The sequence below is a fragment of the Lissotriton helveticus genome, chromosome 2_1 (genome assembly GCF_964261635.1).
Source record: "Lissotriton helveticus chromosome 2_1, aLisHel1.1, whole genome shotgun sequence".
Taxonomy (NCBI): Eukaryota; Metazoa; Chordata; class Amphibia; order Caudata; family Salamandridae; genus Lissotriton; species Lissotriton helveticus.
In genome coordinates, this window is record NC_136059.1 from 1,344,424,485 (window position 1) to 1,344,438,500 (window position 14,016).

Genomic DNA, 14,016 nt, shown 5'->3' on the forward strand with positions numbered 1-14,016 from the left:
GAGTATACTTTCATGAATATGTTGCAAAGGCAACAGATGCATCAAGCTTGAGTAAAATCATAATTTCTAACCTTTTCTCATTCTATGTGAAGTAATGTGTACGTACACATTAGGGGACCACAGTTACCAATATGCACTGTGATTGGAACCAGTAGAGAAATTCGGCATAGGAGAAGTATATTAATTAAGAGCCGCAGAGAAAATGGAGTGGTGCACTACCCAAATATCCAAGAGTTAATAATGAAGCACGGATTTCAGTGCCTTGTTTTGGCCCTTATCATGGTGGCCCTTGTATCGATATTTCAAGTATAGGAAAAACTTACTCCTTCAACTTCTGAAAACAATCGCATAGTGGGATTTATTTATTTATTTATTTATAAAGTTTCATATAGCGCGAACTTGATCCCGAAGGATATCAGAGCGCTTTACAATTTGAGTACCCTTTAATTTCCCCGTTATGCAAAGGAAAGACTGGTGAAACAGAATACTTCTTAAAACCCAACCGTCATATGCACTGCAATCACATTTAACGTGAACATAATATATATACTAGTCATTGTAATGTTCATTTGCACAGCGACTGAAATGTGAACGAAAATGTTTCCTTATTCATCCAACATAATCATTTGCCCTGACGAAGTTCTTTCCAGAACGAAACGCGTTGGCTGTTGTTTTACATTGGATTTATATGATTAAAGACTTTTTTCTACGAAGGAACTGATTGAGCTTCATTATTAACTCTTGGATATTTGGGTAGTGCACCACTCCATTGTCTCTGCAATTCTTCTTTCTTGTCTACGGGTTGTACCTTTCAACAGTGGGTACAGGAGTTGTGTATGCACACCATACGAACACGAACATTACAAGATACTTTGGGAACAAACAGGGGTTTGTGCGGCATCTGGAGTCCACCGTTGGCCTTCTGCATTCAGTACTATTAATTAAGAGCCATTGACTGGCCACATGCATTGTTTCCCCCTACTTAAAGTCTTCTTTGGCCTTTTTTTGTTGAATTATTACTAAATAAAAAAGTTTGAAGACTAGAAGGAGAATGACATTATTTTTATTATTTTGGGATATATGCTGTGAGCTGCATTTTTTCACACAACAATATATACAAGTGTGTTCCTTTTTGGATTTCAGTCATTGGCTTTGGATCATAAGGTTGTTATTCCTGAAAATACCTGGGGTTGCGCTCTAAAGGGTGAAGACCTTAGCACATAGTGTCTGAGCAAACAAAGGGATTGCAGGTCACTGATTCAAAGAAATATACTGAAGAAAACCCCAACTAGTTGCAGACTCATCAGAGGTTAAGATATCAGAAGAGAACAAAGAAGACAGTGCTAAATATTTGTGTCACTTGAGGAACGAAAACACAACATTTTACCCCAAACTATGAATCAAAACATTTGAAATCCCTTAAAGAGAACTATTGAGCTCTTGAATTTACACTAAATCAGCACACCAGAAACAAAAAGTCTTTAAATCAAATTAAGATGCGCATTGTGGGTCTTAACTTTGTATATAGTATACTGCATTCTAAATTATTTACCTAAACAAACTTATCTGTAGGATTGCCAAAATAGGGCAGTTTGATTTTCACAACCATATTGTGTATGTAGAGGCTATCGAGTATGCAGATTTTTTTTTAATTACTGGCCCAATAATGATTTCCCATTGCACACAAAAGCAAGCACATTGTTTTTGGCACTTCACAAAATAATGCCCATCTCAATGGCATGTGTTTTATCACTGTCCTAAGGAAAAAAGATCAAGTTTGCTTCTACTGCAGAGAGTGAATATTGCTACTAAACTGCAAGACTGTGATTACAAAGAATTTGCATAATTGTACCCTTTCACTTGCACCTCCCGTACCCTCATAGCTGCAGATTAACAAGTATTTGCTAGTCCCTGGATGCAGACGCCTGAACTCTTTTGTTTGGGAGGTGGCAACACAGTGTCAGACAATCTCATGGGCTGTGCAGGCCAGGCAGTGGGATCAAGAGCTAATGGAGGGTGTGAAAGGGCCTGCAGGAATAGAGGTCTTTTTAAAGCAACTATAGAGGTGTTGGAGGTTCTGCGGAGAGGTCCTGATGGAAGGTAGTAGTGATCTTCACAGTTTTGTGATAAGGTCTAATAGCCATGAAATGTGTCTCTGCTGCCAGGATGGGGCTAAGAGTCCTTGAGGGCAAGATAAGGGTGAGGGTCAAATGAGGACTTGTGAGGACCTTTCAAGAGCTTGAGAGAGCGTTATATTTCTAAAAGGTTTTTATTCACATTTTGCAAATAGTACAACACATATAAATGCAAAAAAATAAAACCATAAGAGTAACGACTTGACACCGAACAGGAAATAAAGTTGCAGCGTAGTTATGTCTCATCCCCATGTATAAAAGGGGGATATTGTCCAGTTTGGGTACCATTCCACCACTGAACCGGTGGATGGTGGATGGTAGGGGAGGGGAGAAGGCGTGGGGCATTTGCCAGGGGAGAGGTGGAGGGAGGGAGGGGGAACACATGCAGAAGATACAGAGATATCACTCAACTGTAACTGTATACGCAGCACCAAATACACATCCGGAACAGATCAACTGTCTGGAAGGGGGGATAGTGGGTGCCCATGAGTCCACTCAATAGTTCTCAGTCCCTCAGGCTTCCTACCAGTGTGTGCTCACCTCATTGTCCTCAGTCACCCATCTAATTGATAAAGTCGGTCGACCAGCGCTGGGGGGTGTAGGAAAGCCGCGTGGCCAGCGGGAAGAAATAGGGACCCAGTCGTCAGGGCCTCTATCATACCTGCAAGGAGTGCAGTGTCCGGGACAGAACTATCGCCCACCTCCTCACCATTAGTGCCCAGATGATCAACCATTTTGCCCCAGAGCTCTAAGTACCTTTCTGCGTATTCATCTCTGCGGACTATCAGGAACCAATATTCCTTAGCTACTGCCCACTCCAATAAATCAGCCCTCCACTTACTTCCTACTGGTGGTTCTGGGCTCGCCCTGTGAATCGCAATGTGTCTCCAGGCAAGCAGCAGTCCCAGCTGGGTGAACTTATATCTCATCTTGCTACCCTTTTTAGGGAGTGGCAACAGTCCCTGTAAGCAGTGTTGTGAGTTAGGTCAGCCTTTATACCAGTCACCCCTCGCAATTCCCAGAATATTTTCTACCAAAAGGGTTCTATTCTCCGGCATTTCCATGAGATGTGGGAAAAGCTGGCAGGTGAAACTCTGCATCTCGTGCACTCGGCAGAGCGCGTTGGATACACTCTATGTTGCCACTGTGGGGTCAGGTACGCCCTGTGAAAGTAATACAATTGTGCCAATATAAACCTGGAGTTGCTTGTCACTTCCTGCGCCAGCGCCCAGGCACATCTCCACCATCCGTCTGAGAGGGGGCCCTTCAGATCCCCATCCCATCTATCCCACGCCAAAGTTAAATCCATCTGCCTATCACTTTTCAGGGCATCATACAGTCGGGACAGAATAGCCTTGTAAATTCGAGGTCCAATAGCACCCTCAGAATGTTTGATTCACTACATGTGGCAGGGATGGTTATCCATAACTCCCTGGTCGTACGAGACATACTGGCGTATTGTACAAATTGCCAGGGACCTATGCTGTAGTTCACTCCAGCCTCCTCCATTGTCATGAAAGTATAATTTAGGAATATATCTCCCACATGCTGGCATCCACTTTTGTAAGCTAGTAAGGAGATTCTTTCCCTCCTTCAACTCACGCTCTAACTTATTTCTAATACCATCGGTCTTACTGAGGCTTTCACCCCTAACTAACACTTTCAATGCCCCCCCACTCCACCCGCGGAGTTCCAATTGGCGCCAAAGTAACCCTTAGTGTCAGCTACATGTCAACCTTATATTCAGGGTCAGCCATTGACTCCACACAGAGCCTCCACAGAGGGATGTTCAGTCTGCACCCCCTCAAAATGCACTTTAGCAGCAAGAGGTCATGGTCCGATAAACGCACTCAGTATTTCATCCCTTGGATGTTCAATGATCCGTCATTTGTTACCCCTTCATATATTAATATTTGGTGGCCGAGCGGACGGAGTCCCGGTGGCTCTGCACCCGTATTTTACTTGAACTTCGGTGACGCGCAAAAAGCCTCTAACCTCGGTGTTCCAACATTTTTTCGTCCGGACCGGCACACAGAGTAGACGGCGTCCTCCTCAGCACTGATTGTTCGCGCATGCGAATGGGTTCAAGCTTAAAGACCTAAACTACTTCATTTACATTTCGCCCACCGTCTCAGTCAATTGTGACTGCCTGCTTCGATATACGATCGAATCGACCTTTAAATGGTAACCTTTTGCATTCCGTGCTTCCTCGTATGTAAACTCCGGCATCAAAACGGATCCTCCACCACAAACGAGAATTTCGAGTGAAAAATAAATAGGATTAAGACCCTGTATGACTGTCCAGTCCATCGAGCACCAACCCAGGATTATTATTATATATAAAAAAGGATATTGATTTCCTCCATAGGCCCTGAAGAGAATCCCCATGAATTCGGGTGGGATTCGAAACACGTAGGCCCTGCCACTGTGGTCTACGGGATCATCCAGGTCTCTAATTAGCCTAACCTGCAGTTCCCAGCGTTGTACATTACCTCTGATTATTAATTTTCAATGAACTCTCATAAATAATTTGAAATATAGGAATGTACTTTATGAAATCGTTTCTTGTAGAACTGTTTGAAATCCTATGTAGACTGTGGCTTCCCCTGTTCGTTGTATTGATGGTTATGTTTATGAAATGTCTCTTCCTATGTGAGTGTCTGATCTTAATCTGGTTATCTGTGATATGCGTGTGTTCTTGAATGAATGTTTGAATGGATGTTGAAGATTTTTATGCTTTATTGAAAAAAAATTATTTGTACTATGTATTAAAACTTTGAAATTTATCAAAAAAAATGTTCAAAATTAACAGCTATAAATTAGCCAATACCCTTTCATGAATTTTCCTTCTTGTTGAGGATGTATATTCATTAATATAGAATTGTTCTTCAGTGCATTTAGTTCCATCTGCATCTAGGACACCTGCTGCTCTGTTTTGACCGTTATCTCTGCCAACTTGTGTAGGTCCGTTCTCAGTAGGTTAACGTCCAGTGCCATGGCCTCAATCTTCGCCTGACCACCCATCTGGATGCCTCAAAGGCTGCCAGGATCTGGGTCACCCTTGGATCCAGTGGCGTTTGTGGCCTATCAGTACCTTCTGCCACCCGCTCTTGAGATCTCGTACTGATTGATCTTCGTTTGTCGTGTACCTCTAGGTGCTCGGTCCTTGCCCATAGTGAGTGGTGGGTTGGAGCAAAGCAAGTGAACATGGGTGCCAGATCACTGGGAACAGTTGTCCATGCAGTCACTTCAGTGAGGTTGTTGGGCTCTCTCCGCTACTGTCTGTTGCCAAGCCTCACTCCTAGGCCGCTCTCCACGTCATGGAGAGGTTACTTTTCACTTGGCGCTCCCGATATCCGTGTTTCCAATTCTTCCAGATCATAGTCCCGTCCACAGTCATAAAGAGTGAGCGGCTCTCCCACTGCACAGCGCTGAATACTCCTGCATAAGCAGCTATGCTGGATGATCGGGGCCAAGCCTCCACAGGTCTATGTTCCAGCCCAGCTAGATAAGAAACTGGGCCTTCTGATGCTGCCCACATGTGCATTATGCAGGGTGCTTCAGCACTATGGCAGGGGCTTCCTACAACTCGCGGCTGTCTCACCCATGGGGTGGGGAATCTTGATAGCACCAGCACTGTTGTGCGCCACACCACAATCCAAAAGATACAATGAGCTCTTCTCTCCGGGTCTGCCCAGTCCTTCACTGTGTAGGCGTTTGCAGGGGTGGAGTCCACTGACTCCCAGCATGTTCAACATGGGTTTATCCACCTATGATGGGGGCCACTAGAGGACCCAGGTGTGCCTCTATGGGGCCCCCCACACCTCTCGTACCTGGAATACACTGTGCTTCTTACAGGGCAGGACCGCCAATTCATTAGTGAGCGCTGTACAACTGCCGTCTATTGTTCCTTCAGGTTGGATTGGGGGGAGGTCAGGTCTTGACAACTCAATGTCCCCCTCAACGTCTCTGGTGCAGTCAGTCAGTGGGAAGGGGGCTCAAACATTCACCAGCGCCCCTGACCATCATGTTCTCGAAGGCGACCCCAGCCATCACACAAGGCTGATCAATTAATTTGGGCCGATATTTTGCTGCAGTATGGCCGACCGCCTGGGCCTCACCACTGCTCGGGAGGGGCCTCCCAGTAGCATGGCGCTGACAAGCCACACTGAAGTGGCTGCAGGCGACACAGAAGTCAGGGCTCCCACCTCTCATACCTCTTATGGCCACAGGCCTTCTGTCACGGCCTCACGATCTTGTGCTGTGCCGCTGGCCGCCCAGAGTCTTTGGTGGCTTGGAGGGGGGGAACAGCATTTTGTTGGCAGTGGTTAATCGTCTAACCTTCAGTTTTATGTTGCAGGGGCCGATGATCCCAGCCTGAGCTTTTGATTTTGACCAGAAGACGTACACCCCGTGCAGGTGGCCCTCTCCACTGCTGCACAGGGAACGCACCTTACAGGCAGCCCTCTCCACTGCTGCGCATGGGATGCGCCTCACTCTTGGTGGGGTGAACGTGGGTTCCCCTACATACATGCGAATGCAGGGTCAACAGGAATGCAGGATCATGCAGAATTTTGAAATCGGGCCAGGAGCACACTCCTAGTGTAGCCAGTCGGCCATCTTGTCGGCCCGCCTTCTTGAAAGATTTATATAAGGGTAACTTTGAGATGACTAAAGGTCTTGTGGTTCTTCTGTGGGTAGGTTGCAGTTGTTTGTGGGAAGGGTGTGACCCAGAATTTCTAATACTTAAAAAGCATAAAAATGCCTCAATAAACAATGCTGAAGGGTTGCCAACCGATAACAAAAAGGATCACTTGTATATATACGTCATTTAATACTGCAATGGCACCTTGTCTAAGTTGATGTAAAATACTTTAGCTTAACGTATATAAAGTGAGGACTTTCTTCAAACCCTTCAGTGTGTTAAAAATGTCAGTAGACCTTGCATTAAAGTAATGCTAAGAAGAAATAGAAATGTTGTATTCAATTTAAGTGCAGTTTTATACATTTAACCAATCTCTACAACTAGTGCTATGCATCATTAAAGGTTTCAAATACAGCACATACTTTTCAGATCATACAGTGATGGGCACAAAGTTAACATCTTCTTTGCATAGTAATGGAGCTGAAAGAGCCTTTGGAGATATTCAGTTTTCACATGGGCATAATGGCACATTCTCAGTGTATAATGTTTGTGGTGACCGACCCAGCCTACCGATTGCAAAAGGAAAATTTTAATAAATTCTGGTCACGAAAATGTGAATTTGACTTCTAAGCTGGCAATGTGTGGATCAGATCACCATTAATCATGTCAGCCCTGAATTCCCTCATCCTTCTGAGAGCTGCTAGGGCACATCTGCCATGGCAATAGGCCATGGTAGAATTAAAAAGGTGGGGTAGGGCATCAGTGGCAACACCCCGGAACCAATACTGATCACTCACTCCTTACAGAGTGCTGCTTTGCTTGGGAGTAGGGTCCTGGGAAAAAGAGAACCATGTCAGTAGCCACTAGGAGCAACTACTTTGGGGGGGAAAAGCTTTACTGCCCTGGAACTAAACATACTGGCCAGGTTGGGAGTGATACAGACTTATGGTATGATCATGGTACTGTCACATAAATGCAAACTTGATCAATATCTTGAATACGTGCAGAGTGCAGGTTCCACTGGGGAAGCACAGGGATGTGATCAGCTGCCAGGGTTGTTTTCTTGCACTTGGAAACCACAAGTAGCATGGGTGTGAGTCGATTTTCTGGCGAGAGTAAATATTTTATTGTAAATATAAAGTTTCACATCAGAAATCCTAAACTAGGCGATAAAGACTATTGAACATTTTAGGATCTGTGGAGATTCCTCAGTAACACTTTAGAAATAACTCACTTTTGATTAGTATTAAGTAGGATTGTCCGTCTGCCAGGATTTGAACCTGAAACTTTTCAGTCATACATAGATATCTCGAAAGAGTGCTTAACTCAGTCAGCAATCAGACCTGGATACGAAAACATCCACATCTTTAATTCATATGTAGTCACCAGATAAAAAGGGCATCTGCACATTTAATTTTCACTGGTTTTCTAGTCAGAATTACATTTCTAAACAAATGTACAATGTGCAATTTCAATGTCACAATTGTTTGACTTACCTTTAAAAATTCCAATTCAGTCTCTTTTTCGGATGCTCCAGCGTAAGTGCTATGAAGTTTGGGAAGTTCATCTTTTACATATGACAGGTCCAGTTTTTCCATCACTCTGGCCGGTAAGTAATGTTCCAATCTAAAATAGGCTGTGCCATGGATCTTTGGGGAAAATACAGGAGATAGGAAAAATCATATCACCGGATACAAATTCCATTCTCTAGATTATGGCCTGTGACAGAAATAATTTCGTGTTCAGTAGCTAGATTTCCATCTTCAATTCAAATTAAACTGCAAGTCTTATTTTCAAGCTACTTTTGCTCACCATTCATGTATAACCCAGTGACGCGTTTTAAAGTGACATAGCATAATTCATCTGTTAAAATACATTTTCAGGTAAAAACAACTGTACTGCAGCCTCACTGTCCAGAACCACTGTATTGGTAGACAGTCATTTTCCCAAGTTGTATGTTTCTTATGCGCAGAATTTCTGAAAGCTTCCTAAAAGCCCAGAGAAGCCACTGATTGGTTATTGGGGTTAAAGGGGTTTTGACAACCATGGCTATAACACAAGCTTTGGGTGTCAACAGCAGACAAACTAATCACCCACGCATTAATAATCTGAAAACCTAGGTCCTGACCTGGTGTACCACTGCCCTTCCACTGTCACGATTGACACTGTGATGGTGTAAATTGTAAGCTGCATTCAACAGTACATTTATGAATACACATGCAGGAATTCGAAGCTGGAGTTCATATTCATAATAAATAATATTTTGTGGATTTCCTTATGTGTAACTTAATTCTGATCATCATTAATGTTGGATTGTTTTAAAATGTTTGTAAATAACAACGACCATAAACAAATATATAAATGTATATTGCGGGAAGACTAAAAGCAGCACAGAACTATATTCAAAAGTGTGTGATTTTAACAAGGCTGCCTACAATAAGGTCATATCATTGTGAAAGACTGTATTTTCATTTATTTTTTCAACCTTCATTTAACAGTAATATAATGTCCACTTTTCAATGAGGTAATCTTTCATTTGAACTTCTAAAACAGTTCACTTTTAAATGAGGTGATCTCTTGACATCATGGCATTTCACTCTATTAAAGCTCTTCAATCAAAGGAACTTGACCTTTTGAATGATGCAAAACAATTAAAATGGTAAGATACCCAAGAGCCTTTCCAGGGATGAGGCAACCTCTTGGTGCAGTTATATTATAGTAAGAGATTTCATCAGAATCACACAATTTCAGTGAATTGCTTGAGCCATAATTAGAATTTAAGTTCCAAAACTGACAGTTTAGTCACAAGACTACGTCTCCTGAGTAAGGCTATCTTTAGTAAGGCCCCACAGCTTTGCTCAGATAACTAGGTCACTGTTAAATGGATGGAGAATGAAAAGGATATGAATTCTTAAGGGACTACCATCCTCCGTAATGGGATAACTAGAGTCAGCTTTACTGAAGGAAACGTGTGTAAAGTTCTGTGGTACAACAATTAGAGTTTATATCTTATAAACAAAAATACTATCTTAACTCTGTACCTGAAAAAAGTTGCTAACCTTTGGTAACCATATTTCTAATGAATACATAATCTTCACACATATTTTATTTAATGGACACTCCTTTCGGGCTTTAGACTGGTCCAAAAGACTTTTCTCAACCAGCAACTCCATCGCCGGTGTTACATCACTGGAGAATTTAACATGCGAACCAGCACTCGGTGTCAGTTCCTGATATTTTTTCTGCCCTGTATCCACAATCATTACTAAAATTAAGATACGTTTTCTGTATTGATACATCTTTGCACAGATTCATCACCTTCCTTGGAGGTGGGAAGTATTGCTGGTTAAGCAAGGAAATTATGCAACTACCCATCAAGTGAGGCAGTAGTTCTTTGCGAAGTAAGCAAGTATGGGCACTCAGCTGCTCGGCAGACATTGGCAACCAGGACACGTACACTTCTAGAAAGAGTAGTGGCAGCATCCAAAGCCCTGACGGAATAACTATGAATGTTCTCTGGAGGGTCTTCCTTGGCCAGGGCATACGAGATCTTGATACAAAGGATGATCCAACATGATATAGTGAGTTTCGTCACGGCCTTGCCCTTAGCTTCAGCATAGCCCACAAAAAGCTGTCCTGACATGTGCAGTCAAAGTAGTAAACAGGGCATGTCTGAGGTTGAGCCTACGCAGGCACTCCTTTTGCTTGGTAGGGGTTGACTAAACATTAGTTCAAAGAAGTATGCTATCAAGAAAGCTAGCACATGATTCAAACTCCACTGAGGAAAAATAAACTGAATGGGAGGACACAAATAGAACAAACCTTTCAAAAAATATCCTGCCAGTAGTGATCTAAACGTTGAAGGTTGCTCATGCATTTGGACTGCTATGTAGCCCTTAACAATAGCAACCACCAGGCCCTGATGAGTAAGGGACAACGCAAATTGCAAGACATAGAAAAGGAGAGATGAAAAGGTGAGATTAGAAGGGGGTGAAGACTTCAAACTTACACCACTGAACACATTTAGTCTAGTGGCCTGCATAGACTAATTTAGTAGCAGGTGTTATGGCCACCAAGATGAAGTCAAGGACCTCATCAGGAAGGCATAAGGACTCCAACCAGGACTGCTCAATGTCCACGAATGAAGCATTTCAGGAGGGAGGTTGAGGACCTTGACTATACCACTGCGAAAGCAAGTCCGCTATGCCTGGGCAAGGCAGGAGCATCAGATCAGCAAACAAGATCCTTCAAACCCATTCCGGAGTGATTTTAATCCGCATTGCTTGATTATTCAACACTTTCTCCAGTACATTTCAAATAAGCAGAATCGTTAGAAATACATACAGCAGGCTCAGAGTTCACTCGAACCTGAAGGTATCCCCCAAGAAACCACTCAGAAGGATTGGGCTGTGGCAATAAGATCCACAAAAGGAAACTCCTATAGGGAGGAGATCTCCTCTGTCACTTCAGGGTGTAACTCCCATGTGTGGTCCTTCATGGGCTCAATGATCGCTTGGAACTCTCATGTTACCTCTAAATAATGTGAACAATACTATTTAGAATGTGAATTCCCTTTAATTTTTGAATTTTCACTCACTGATTTGATATCCTATTATTTTAGATTTTTTGCATTGATTCACCTATTCATTTACATTACTCTTGATATTGTTAGTGAGTTCATTCACAGAAGTTCTATAAAATAAGGAATATTAGGGATTATACATAACACCCATATATGTTTAAACCTCCTTATCCAAAATGGCTGCACGTTTTTTGAGTCTTTCACTACAGTCCGCTTTCCATCTCCATGTCAGGAAGTCACCGGGTAGACGGCATTTATATCATAGCGGTTAAATGTAAGACACACGTTAACCTTTCAGGACACACTGGAAAGAGCGAACGACTTTGAGAAGCGGTAAGACGCGCGTAGAAACAGGGGCAGAGGCAATAATGCGTAACGTTTGGGCAATAAGGATTTTGGTAACTTAAACCCTTTCACACAGTAAGCGCGCAACATGGGTAAGACAAGCACAAATTTATAACGTACGCTGAGACACGAGGGCTTGAACTAGTTTGAGAAGTGGTTGTCACGTTGTTAGGTATATTAAATCTGCACATTTTTACGTACTTTTCATCATTCACTTATTGGTGTTGTAGGATATTTCTGTTAATCACATGTTTGTACATACACAATGGAATGTCACACGGGAATTCACTCAGTAACAATTGCTACATGGACTTTAGATAATGTATTGTTTCATGATAACATCTAGCAATGACAATGAAAATGATACTTAAGTGCTTGCATTACGTATTAGCTAGATTATTTCTAGGAGAATGTATGGACCCTCATTGCAATTAATTGTATGTTTACAGATTCCCCTGACGAAGCGCCTGTCATGGGCGCGAAATGCATTGGGAAGATGCTATTTCGAGTGTATTTATGGATTTAATGCAACGTTTGGAAGCAGATTGTTTTTGGATGTGACTTCAAAACATCAAAAATTATACTGAGGATACATTACATTTATTTGATGAATTCATTTACTTGATGAACTACATGATTTTTGTTTGAATATTCAAGTTAAAACTTTGGATTGTAACTAGAAGATCAGCTGATACTTCAAGTTGTGCCCAGAGGGTCGTTCCCTACACCTAGGGGACGCTTGCTGTTCATTTATACGTCACACCTCCTGACCGACCAGGTGATACCTCCGTGGCACACAACAAAACTACAACCCCTTGATTTAAACTAGCCTGTGCCCAGTCTACAACAAATTGTGAATCAAGAAAGCTAGCACATGATTCAAACTCCACTGAGGAAAAATAAACTGAATGGGAGGACACAAATAGAACAAACCTTTCAAAAAATATCCTGCCAGTAGTGATCTAAATGTTGAAGGTTGCTCATGCATTTGGACTGCTATGTAGCCCTTAACAATAGCAACCACCAGGCCCTGATGAGTAAGGGACAACGCAAATTGCAAGACATAGAAAAGGAGAGATGAAAAGGTGAGATTAGAAGGGGGTGAAGACTTCAAACTTACACCACTGAACACATTTAGTCTAGTGGCCTGCATAGACTAATTTAGTAGCAGGTGTTATGGCCACCAAGATGAAGTCAAGGACCTCATCAGGAAGGCAAAAGGACTCCAACCAGGACTGCTCAATGTCCACGAATGAAGCATTTCAGGAGGGAGGTTGAGGACCTTGACTATACCACTGCGAAAGCAAGTCCGCTATGCCTGGGCAAGGCAGGAGCATCAGATCAGCAAACAAGATCCTTCAAACCCATTCCGGAGTGATTTTAATCCGCATTGCTTGATCATTCAACACTTTCTCCAGTACATTTCAAATAAGCAGAATCGTTAGAAATACATACAGCAGGCTCAGAGTTCACTCGAACCTGAAGGTATCCCCCAAGAAACCACTCAGAAGGATTGGGCTGTGGCAATAAGATCCACAAAAGGAAACTCCTATAGGGAGGAGATCTCCTCTGTCACTTCAGGGTGTAACTCCCATGTGTGGTCCTTCAATGAGAGGTGAGTGAGAGCACTGAGGGAGCCTGTTAGGTGAGCCGCTATTGTGAAGATTCTCCATTGCTGCACTTACTTCCACAGGTGGATTGCTTCCCAAGATAGGCTTCACACTCCCACACCACCCTGTCAGTTGATATCAGTGAGCAGTCATGGTGTTGTCTGTTAGAATCTGGATGTTGACCCTGCCATGAGGACCAACAGAGGCAAGACCGGCAGGACCAGGATCTGCGCTTGAATTAGACATATCAGACATATCAGAATCATCATCTGAATATCTGCAATCCTATGAAGGATGACTCAGCACCATTTAAAAAAAAGGCCAGTCTCTGATTGGGAGTCTTCTGGAAAGGGATGGCACAGCTAAGGTCGTAGAGAAGACCCATTGTCTGCTGCAGATGTTCCAGGACCAGTGCCTTCACTAACCAGATGTCAAGCTCAGAAGAACATGAATTCCAGAACTCCCATCAAAGCCAGGCTCAGCTAGGGCTTCCTCTATACAGCCACCCTAGGGTCTAGGACAGCCTCATTAAATTGAAGCAAGAAGGATTTGCGCGTACGTCGGGATAGAGCCCTGGTCGGTCTCAACTTCATCACAAATGTTAGAGCTTGGATATGTAGGCTTAGGGGGCACTGGGGTTGGAGCCTGCAGGATTGGATCTCTCGTCGGTAGTAGCCCGGAGAATTGCAGGAATGTTCT

At 43.0% G+C, this 14,016-nt stretch overlaps 1 protein-coding gene across 8 annotated transcripts in view; it reads right to left on the reverse strand.

The window, feature by feature from the left end:
* PTPN13 (protein tyrosine phosphatase non-receptor type 13) overlaps positions 1-14,016 on the reverse strand; it is a 1,030,035-nt gene that overhangs the window by 523,550 nt on the left and 492,469 nt on the right. For all 8 annotated transcript variants that reach the window (XM_078676288.1, XM_078676281.1, XM_078676285.1 and 5 more), the window contains one exon: positions 8,277-8,429. In XM_078676288.1, coding sequence (XP_078532414.1) covers positions 8,277-8,429 — 153 coding nt within the window. The remainder of the gene's footprint in view (positions 1-8,276; positions 8,430-14,016) is intronic.